Source organism: Brassica rapa, chromosome A05 (genome assembly GCF_000309985.2).
Source record: "Brassica rapa cultivar Chiifu-401-42 chromosome A05, CAAS_Brap_v3.01, whole genome shotgun sequence".
In the NCBI taxonomy this organism is placed as follows: domain Eukaryota; kingdom Viridiplantae; phylum Streptophyta; class Magnoliopsida; order Brassicales; family Brassicaceae; genus Brassica; species Brassica rapa.
Genome location: NC_024799.2, coordinates 18,073,588 through 18,083,906, shown reverse-complemented (window position 1 = coordinate 18,083,906; position 10,319 = coordinate 18,073,588). Strand labels below are relative to the sequence as shown.

Genomic DNA, 10,319 nt, shown 5'->3' with positions numbered 1-10,319 from the left:
ATGTTTTCGAATTATACTTTTTCAAATTCAAAATTTTCTATAATTTTTTGAATTGTATTTCTTTCGAATTCTTTTTTCAAAATTTCTTTTTGAAAATCGAAAATTATTTTTGAAATTATTTTTTAAAATTTTTAAAGTATTTATTTATATATTTATTAGAATCCTAAATTTCACATTCCAAAAACCCTATCCAACCTTTAATTCTAAACCGTCAATCTAGATTAGTTAACCTTAGGGTTATAAATATCTTTTTCTTTATTTAAAAGTGAAGATAAATGTAGTTAGCGTAAACATGAAAGGTTATAGTGTGAATGTGATATTTTTGGCAAGTTTCCTAAAAAGATCAGTTTCTTAATCATCTATCTATCTATCTATATATATAAAGTTGGCTTTTTCCTTTCTTACGACATGTGGAAGGGGGGTTTGTTGACATGTATCCTCATTTTTTTTTTTGTATTTTAAATCCTTATTCTTTTAGATTATTGCAATTTACTACATCAATTTCTAATCGTGTACTATATAATCCTTCTCACACTTATTGGTCCCTAAAATTCAAGAAATAAATAAAATAATATTAATATATTAATATATAATTTATTCACAATTAAAAATAGCATAAATTTTTACCATTTTATTATTTTTACTATTTTTTTATTATTTTATTTACAAATTATATATTTATTTCACTATTAATATCATAAGATAATCAAACTAAGAATAAGAAACTAGAGCACCAACGCAAATAACCAAAGCGGGCCAGAAGGAGAATAATAATCGAAAGGCCAAAGCCACCAAGAAGCATGAACATATATGCCTAAAGCACCGGAATCACAATCAGTAGCTAAAAGGTAAGAAACACCTCACAAACTAAACAAGAATATACAAGACGGCCATGCAAGTGAAAAATCACAAAGCTCTGGATAGAAGAGACCAAAGCTCCAAGAGACTAATTCCGCACAACGATACCAAGGGAAACATGGAAAGAAAAGAAAAAAACTTGAGGGAGGAAGAACGGAAGACAACCACCGAGAAATCAAAGACTAAACTTGAAACCAGAAATAACCTTCCAAGCCCACATAGCATACATGAACGAAAACATTATCGAAACCTCGAGTGGCAAACATGGTGAAAAGGAGAGCCACCAAAGATGCGATGAAAGCTGCAAAGAGATGCGAGAATAGAGAGGGAAAGGGAGACAAAACGAAATCAAGAAACTATGGAGCCGTCCTCGAGCTATTAAAGAGAGCATAGAAGTCAGAACACCAAAAACTAGATCTTGAAAACCAAGACGAGCAGAGACTATTGACGGTAAGCCAACGACGAAGAATACAACATCAATGACGACTAAACTCTGGCCCAACCAAGGAGATTCAGTTCCAAACATTAGCTAAAATCTAAAGAAGAAGAAGAGCAGTCAATATTGACTGGAACAGCCTACAATGCCGTGAGAATAAACCGAAAAACTGAAAACTCATAAACCGGATCTACAACAAATACCATATAATCTCATAGGTGAAGAAGGCAAGTAAGAACAAGAGAAAGGGTGAATCTTTTTCCTGTGATGGTGAGAAGCACCGCATACCAGAAAGGTAACGCAATACATAGACGGTGATGGCTCAAGGTCAAAATATGGGGAAAAGGCAAAAAAACATTTTAAAAGTTAAAATTTTCAAAAATATGAAAAAATATAATACAAAATTTTGTTGTTGAAACAGTTAATATTAGAATTCAATATTATTTTACGTTAGAGGCTCACTTCACTACTAACGAGTACTATACACACAACAATACATTGTTCGAAAAAACAAACACAAAATATATTAACCTATCACCTACTACTACATAACACACTAAAAAAACTAAATAATGATTTTAACAAATAAAAACGACAACATAATTACATTATCTAAAAGATGATGATCTTAGCAATAATAAAAACAATATTCTGCGCTTCGTCATGAAAGATTATTATCTCTGAGGTATCTTGCCTTGTACAACTTTGGATTATCAAATAAAGGCTATAGTACTTGCTTGGCAAACAATACATCATTACATTTTTCCAATCACAAAACCCAGTACTATTTTTCTTACTGTGTTGGAATGGTTTACCAGCAACTCAGTGAATACCTTTATTATAATTTTTCTTTTATTTCAGATGATAGGACCTCAACTTTCAACGATGCAAGTGACACAAGTCGAATAAATAAAGACGATAGTTGATATTTTTAGTCAGTAACAAATGACCAAAGACTATTCATTTTTAAGAATTCGAATATTGACTTGTAAGGGCATCATTAACGCTGAAACTCTTTAAAGGTTTCTAAAAAAAAAATTATATTAATATTTAATTATTTTAGTGTTTTGAAACGTTGCAGGAACGACAACTGTCTCAAAATATGTGGAACCGGTTCCAAAACTTACTAAATAGGAACCTTTTGGCTGTTTCTCTTTGATGATTTATTAATTTTCATTTAATTTTAATTCTTAAGAACTCCTATATATCTTTGCGTTAAAGGTGCTCTTAGTCAATAACAAATGACCAAAAATTCCTCCGCATTGGATACTTATTGCCTGTACTGGTCTGTCTAGAAATAAATTGTATTCTTATGTTTCTGGGTGAACCAAAGGATAACGTGTTAGCGAAGACAAAACTAACTACTGGCAAAAATACATAAACTAGAGAAAAGCTAACTAAAAGTGTTCGCGTCTTTTGGACCCATAGAAATTTTCTCCGGTGCAACATCACTATTTTTGTATAGAGTTTGGAGAATGCTAACTAAAATGCTTTTTCAAATTTTTTTTTAAAAGTTAGCAATTTATATGATTTGACACTTTTCAATCACTTGTCCAAAAAAAACTTAGAATAACATACTGAATTTAAACAATTTTAAAATAGGTAATTTATCTACCAGAAAATCTTTTTTTTTTAATTAAAAATATTTCATTGAGAATCGTTACGGAGTCCAATGACCGGAAAACGGTGGTTTCTAGGTTACATTTGCTTAGATCTAAACCTGCAAGCGGACAAAACAAGAATAAAGACGAACGGTTGGGGGAAGAAGACTGGGAGCAAGGAGCGAGCTCCTCCGTTGAACACAGAAGCACGTCGCCAGAAAGGCGCCGGCGTGTTCAAGACCAGCTGTTATTCCGTCGCCAGTTTCCGTCTGATAATAGCCACCACAGAGAATGTCCCGCAGCCTCAAACGCCAGTGACGATAAACGCACACCAGCTCCGAACCCTAACCTAACCACGAGAGATACTTAAGAAACAAACAGCCACAAAAGTCTGAGATACCACATGCATCAACACACTCAAGATGGCGACAAGACGACACCGGACCGGTGAGAAGCATACCTATAGAAACCGCCATCCAGAAGGGTAGAACCGTCGACACAAGCACGTGCTTCGAGAATCGGGACGAGTCTCCGCCCCGATGACTAGCTTTCAAGTTCTTGCCACATCAATGTCATCCTCTAACAGAGAGCACGAGCTGTAAGTTGATGAGTCACTAGAGCATCAAACTTTCCTCAGGAGCCTCCGCGTCAGAGCTCCACCCGATCCACCACAAGAAGAGAGAAGCACTTCCAACCACACTTGACGAAGACTATCCTACCGGGGGGGGGGGGAGGCAACAACAGTTTCCGGCATAGACGCCTTGGCCGTAATCTACCGGAAAATCAATTAGGATACACTATAAATAAATCTAGTAAACAAATTTGATTATATTCCCAAAATTAACGCATAAGTGTAGATATCACTAGTCAAAAATGAGGTAAAAGACTTGTGGTGATGGCAATGAAAAATTAAACATCATTTAAGTAAATGACAATTGAAGAAATAGGCAAATCTTTCAAAAATATTGTAAATTTTGAGTTACAGTTTAAATTCAGTTTTATGATTTAATTTTTGGATTCATGATTTTACTTGAGTTCAATGCTTAGTTCTTAGAAGTTAGAGATTAGTTTTGAGTGTTACAGAAAAAGAAAGATTAGTTTTTCATCATTTTTATTAATCTAAAACATTAATTTTATTATTCTTAAGAACATCTCCAACCATATTTTATATTTTAATTTTAAATGGAGTAATGGAAAAAACATTATTATTAAATAGAGCAATGTTTTATATTTTTTTTGTTCATTACTTTATTTCTCACTTTAGTTTAGAGTAAAATAGGAGTGTTTAATAATGTATGTATTCTAATTTAATAATACTGTAACTTATATTATATATAGTAAAAATATAATAGTATTTTATTAATTAGTAGAATTATTAATTTACAAAAAAAAATTCATCTTCATATATTTTTTATTTAAAATAAAAATAATGGTTGTTATCATGGTTTATTTATTGATTAAATTTTATTAATTTAACTTTTTATTAGATTATTTGGTATATATAATATATATATATATATATATCATATAATGTAAATGTCTGTTTAGATTTAATATGATAGTGTGGCACTAAAAATTAAGATTATTATATTTTCAATTAAAAGATTATATTTATTTTTATATATACTTATTATATAATTATTATAAATTTATGAATTAAATGAAACTATATATTTAAAAATATATATTATCTTATTATTTTATTAAATTATATAATAGAACTAATCTAACTTATCATTAATGAAATTTATTATTATTATTATTATTAAGTAATAATTTATCTAATTTCTACTGTACATTGTATATGGTGTTTATAACGCAAAAGTTTTTTTTTCTTTAGAACAAAATAAGAAAAGAGTATATTGAAAGGAAATATGAATTTGAACTAAAACTGATTGGGCTTAGTATAGTGGTGGTTTTGAAGGGATACCATACTTGTCGGCCCATTAGTTTATAAGTTAACCAAATTCATTTGTAATTTGTAAATGAGCTTAATGGCGATATCAAGTGACTTATAAATGTTGTTACGAAGCAAAACGTTCGAACATTTGTGTGCATTTTTTTTCCTGATTTTGTAAGTTTTTTTTGTTAAATATTCTGCCAAAATATCACCAAACAGATTCATTTTGAAAATATTTCTTTTCACTTGATAGGAGTTGATAACTTATATGCTTTAGTTTTTCGTGTCATCCCCAACAGAAATTGCGCTTGAACCTTAAATGTGTGGACAAACTTCACATCAAGCTAACATCACAACGAGGCATTCTACACAAGACGAGTCTAATTTCTGAAGTTGATAAATTTTTAATATGATGCGTCCGAGTGTTTTAATACTTCAAATTGAAAATGAAATGGAACAAGATTTATTTTCCATTCTCAAACGTGAGACGCTAGTCCATTAGTCTTTAAGGTGTTAACTGATTCTAACTATCTCAATTTTGGTGGTTAGATTTCCAGTTAATAGATCAGACACTCAGATAGACGTATGATTAATGAATCATGTTACTAATTGACATTAGCCTAGTAATTTATAAACTATAAAACGATCATAAAAAGTAACATTAGGAAACAAATAACACCTTAACTATAGATTAACTGATTAAGAGTTAGATGTGTGATTTGTGCCTATCACTTTTTCATATGTTATAAATCAATAATGATATTGCCAGACATGTATACTCAATCTTACTGACCTTTTCAGAAGCTAAATAAATATACTATACACCATATATATATTAGGAATCCAAATAAATAAAAATGAGTATTACTTCCAATGAATATGCAAAAGCTAATATAATTGGAAAGTACACTATGATATTCTGAAGAAGAGAAAAGGATCAAAAGATTTATAAACGATAATACATTATTTGGTATAAAATTGATTATCATTTAACCGCTGGTCATCATCATCCTCACAAATTCATCATAATTGACTTGACTATCACCATCCAAATCTGCCTCCTTAATCATTTGATCAACCTCCTCATCCGTGAGCTTCTCCCCAAGATTGATCATCACGTGCCTCAACTGCAATTATATATCAACAACCATGATATTAAATGATGTTTTGAGTAAAACAATACACACATTTCATTTTTAAAACGTTAAACTTCATGAGTTTCTTTGTCGACTTATATAATATAAGTTATATTCGTGTTGCAGCCAAAATATTTTTCTGGAGAAAGTAACATTTAATGGTTATTCAAGAAAATATTTTGATGGGTGTGAAAACTGAAAAGAATATGTAAAAATATTATTTGCACAAGGCGAGAGACATGTGGTCTGCCCAATAAACCAATAGAATCATAGGTTCATTTACTAATTGTTTGTTAGAATTTTTATATGTTTCTTTTGGCCTCGTTATCCTCCAGAAAAGTCACAGAGCCAGCTAGCTCGAACCCTCAAACAATTTACCTTTCTACGACACAAGACAGACATATCTTGTTGTTATTTACTTGTCTAGATTTCAAATACTCCATAATTTTAGAGAAAAGAGGAAAATAGTCGAATAAGACACTAGGTGAACAAAACAAAAAGTCGAATAAGACACCTAAAGGATCTTGTACAACTCGAAATATCATCTAAGCCTTGTTTGTATTGTCATTAATTTAAAAGATCCTATGTTCCTAACCATGATTTATAGCTGGATTTCTCCTATATAGGAGTAAAACCTACTTTAGACATTAAATTATTAGATACCAAAACAATCAGTCGTAATTGTATATGGATCATCGATGTCTTCAATCATTGAATTTAATAAAACATAACGAGACCGCACGTACAGAGTCTTGTGCATAACGAGACCGCACGCACGGAGTACATCGAATTGATCTTTACTCTATAATACTTGATCAACGAAAATCTAACTACGATTAAATATAGGAAAAAAGTTTCATAGCTACACGAAGTTTACACTAATATGGTGGAAACTATCCAATATATGAAAATGTGTCAACAACTACACGAAGTTTATGTTAATACATGTTACATGTACGAAGTAAATAATAATATGGTGGCAACATCACAATCGGGTTTAATTGATTATAAGCTAAGTTAATGGGGTCAATCTGTAATTTACTAAACTTAATAAACTTAATGATTTATTAAGTTTAATAAACTTAAATTGATTTTATTAATAAACTTAGTAATTTAATAAACTTTAACTTAAAAAACTTAATAATTTATTATACTTAATAAATTTATTAAACTTAATAAACTTTATAATTTAATAAACTTAATAAACTTAATGGTTTATTAAGTTTAATAAACTTAATTGATTTTATTAATAAACTTTTTAATTTAATAAAATTCAACTTAATAAACTTAATAATTTATATACTTAATAAATTCATTAAACTTAATAAACTTAATAATTTAATAAACTTAATAAACTTAAACTTAATAAAAATAAATTTATTAAACTTAATAAACTTATTAAACTTGATAAATTTAACAAATTTATTAGGTTTATTAAGTTTATTAAATGATTAAGTTTATTAATAAATGATTAATTTTATTAAATTTATTAATAAATGATTAAGTTTATTAATAAATGATTAATTTTATTAAGTTTAATAAATTTATTAATTTTTATAAGTTTAATAAATTTATTAATTTTTATAAGTTTAGTAAATTTATTAAGTTTATTAAGTAAGTTTAATTAATTATTAAGTTTATTAACAAAATCAATTAAGTTTATTAAAATTAAAAAAAAATATTAAATTTATTAAGTTTAGTAAATTACGGATTGACCCCATTAACTTAGTTTAAAATCAATTAAAACCGATTGTGATGTTGCCACCATATTATTATTTAGTTCGTACATGTGACATGTATTAACATAAACTTCGTGTAGTTGTTGACACATTCTCATACACTGGATGGTTTCCACCATATTAGTGTAAACTTCGTGTAGCTAGGAAACTTTTTTCCAAAATATATAGGGATCGATAGATATGCTTAACAAAAATAGGAAACATTAATTCGATTAATAGAGCAAAGCGTGATAAGTTGTAATATGCTAACCTCACTAGCAGAGATGTAACCATTTTGGTCTTTGTCAAACACTTTGAATGCTTCTTTCAGCTCCTCATCTGCATCAGTTTCCTACCAAAATGTCAAAAGAAAGTCAATAAACAAATACCAAAACCTCAATATGATTATTATCTTGGTTTAGCAAAAAAAAAAGATTACTGATCTAGTTTCATATAATTAATGTAAACCTGGATTTTGCTGCCCATGAGGTTGAGGAACTCAGAGAATTCGATGGTGCCGTTACCATCGGAGTCGATCTCATTGATCATGTCTTGAAGCTCTTGTTCGGTTGGATTCTGATCCAACGAGCGGATCACAGTAGCAAGTTCATCAGCAGTGATGCAACCATCTCCATCTTTGTCGAACAGACAAAAGGCCTCTTTAAACTCCATTATCTGTTCTTGCGTCAGTTCCAGCTGTTGTTTTGTCTCACCCATTATAAAACTGTTCTTTTAAGAGTGAGAATGGGGCAGAGAGAGAAGAGCAAAACTAATGCTTCAAAGTGCTTCAACTCTCGTTCAGCACTTCTGGTTTCCTATTTGTACAAGTCTTTGTTTTAGACTTTCCTGCTTTGGACTCATTCACTTTTCCACTTTTTTTTGTCTTTACTTAAATTTCTAATAATTTATTTGGAATTTGAATTCCAGTCCATGATTCAAGATTTTATTTCCTTACGAATGAGTCAGGTGGGATATTTTTAAGTTAACCACAATGAACTGATTGTGAAACATTTTTACAACTCTATTTTAGCGTTTAAAAATTGCATATATTAGAAAAATATAAGTTTTATGCATAATTTTATTGACATGAAGAAGCCTAGTAACTCACATAAGATTCAAGCCCATATGATCTCAAGACATATGGAGCCCAAGCCTGCAATACAAAAACGACAAACCATTAAAGAAGCCACAACGGTAAAGAATATGGACAACGGCAAAAGCATAATATACGTTGGAGACAAGAGTACGGTCAAGACACCTTACCTGCAGCTCAGCAATAGGTTTGGGGCGCTAGAGGATCAGACCGACTGAGCTGGCAGCTTGATGAATCAGAGCAAAGGATATAAGACTATTCTTATCTCTGTATAAATAAGAGAAGATATACATTGTAACCTTCAAGATATGAAAGCATAATTCAGAGAAAATACTAAAGTTTTTGCCTTCATGGTATCACGAGCTCAGGGAGTAGAACCTGCGGCTTAGTCATGGATGGAAATCAAGGTTTTGTCATTGATGGAATTCAAAATCACGTTCCTGTCACAGCTCTTACGATTACTCAAGTTGTGACCTTGAAGTTCAAAGAAGGCAACTACCCCCTATGGAAGCTTCAGTTCGAGCAGTTCCTGTCAAGTCATATGCTTCTGGGCTACGTCACCGGTGCAACCGAGACCGCCTGAGACAACACCGTGCGTAATGTTGATGAAGTAACAGAAGCAGCAAACCCTGAGTTTACGAAGTGGTTACAAAAAGATCAGTTGATTATCGCCTGGATCTATAGTACGCTAACAGAAGATGCACTCAAGTCATTCTATGGACTTCATTCTTCTCAAGAGGTTTGGCTCGCTCTAGCTAAAAAATAAAACAAAGTCTCAGCCACAAGAAGACTAGATCTGCAGAGAAGGGTTCAAACAACTGTCAAGGGAACAAAAATTAACCATGTATGCTTACCTCTCGGAGATCAAATCTCTTTGTGATCAACTGGACTCTATTAGAGCTCCCATCACTGAACACGAGAAGATCTATGGTGTACTCAACGGTTTGGGAAAAGAGTATGAATTAGTGTGTGCTGTGATAGAACATGCTAGGGATAACTATCCAGCACCCTGCTTCGAAGATATTGTGTACAAGTTAACTGGATTTGAAGACAAGCTGCAGTCCTATCAGCCTCCTGTTGATGTTACTCCTCACCAAGCGTTTTACACAAATCATGGTTGTTATTCTGGTCGTGGAAGAGGACGATACATAGGAGGATACCGTGGTCGTGGCTCCTACACAACTCAAGGTCGTGGCTTTCCTCAGCTGTTTGGTCAGAGCGCTCAATGTCCTCAGAATACAGCTGACAAATCTGTGGCAAATATTTATTCTCGTTTTTTTTCTTTTATTTTGGCATGAGATATAGAAAATGTTTAAGATTCAAAATTATTAAAGATATACATACTTAGATTAAGATTTGCGCCTTGTGCAGAAAAAAATATTTATTTTATATTTTCTGCATATTATGAAATAATAAAATAATAATTATATATTAAATAACTAAGAAATCAGTTACTATTATGTAATAAATTGGTTTGCACATATAAATAAAATGACCGCTCTTGTTTATTCGCAATAATTTTAGAATAAATAAATCAAAATAATCAATCTTATCTATCGTATATGATATATAATAAA

The 10,319-nt window shown here is 31.0% G+C and overlaps 1 protein-coding gene across 8 annotated transcripts; it reads right to left on the bottom strand.

Annotated features, from left to right (window-relative positions):
* Positions 1-5,569: 5,569 nt before the first annotated feature.
* LOC103868956 (calmodulin-like protein 11) lies at positions 5,570-10,313 on the bottom strand. Of its 8 annotated transcripts, none has more exons than XM_018658826.2 (7): positions 9,597-10,313; positions 9,121-9,497; positions 8,913-9,009; positions 8,758-8,802; positions 8,118-8,373; positions 7,921-8,001; positions 5,570-5,922 (listed from the first exon to the last, which is right to left on the bottom strand). In XM_018658826.2, exons 4-7 carry the CDS (start codon positions 8,772-8,774, stop codon positions 5,785-5,787), a joined length of 492 nt encoding a protein of 163 aa, XP_018514342.1. In that variant the 5' UTR covers positions 8,775-8,802; positions 8,913-9,009; positions 9,121-9,497; positions 9,597-10,313; the 3' UTR covers positions 5,570-5,784. The 8 variants fall into 8 exon arrangements, with proteins under 8 accessions (XP_018514342.1, XP_033147304.1, XP_033147299.1 ...); XM_033291413.1 differs by having other exon boundaries at positions 8,118-8,464; positions 9,597-10,312; XM_033291408.1 differs by having other exon boundaries at positions 8,913-9,497.
* Positions 10,314-10,319: the final 6 nt, after the last annotated feature.

Excerpts from the sequence above, each read along its gene's own strand:
- LOC103868956 (XM_033291408.1), bottom strand. Across the intron at positions 8,002-8,117 it reads TCATGGGCAGCAAAATCCAG|GAAACTGATGCAGATGAGGA; the intron begins GTTTACATTAAT and ends ACATTTTGGTAG. Across the intron at positions 5,923-7,920 it reads GTTACATCTCTGCTAGTGAG|TTGAGGCACGTGATGATCAA; the intron begins GTTAGCATATTA and ends ATATAATTGCAG.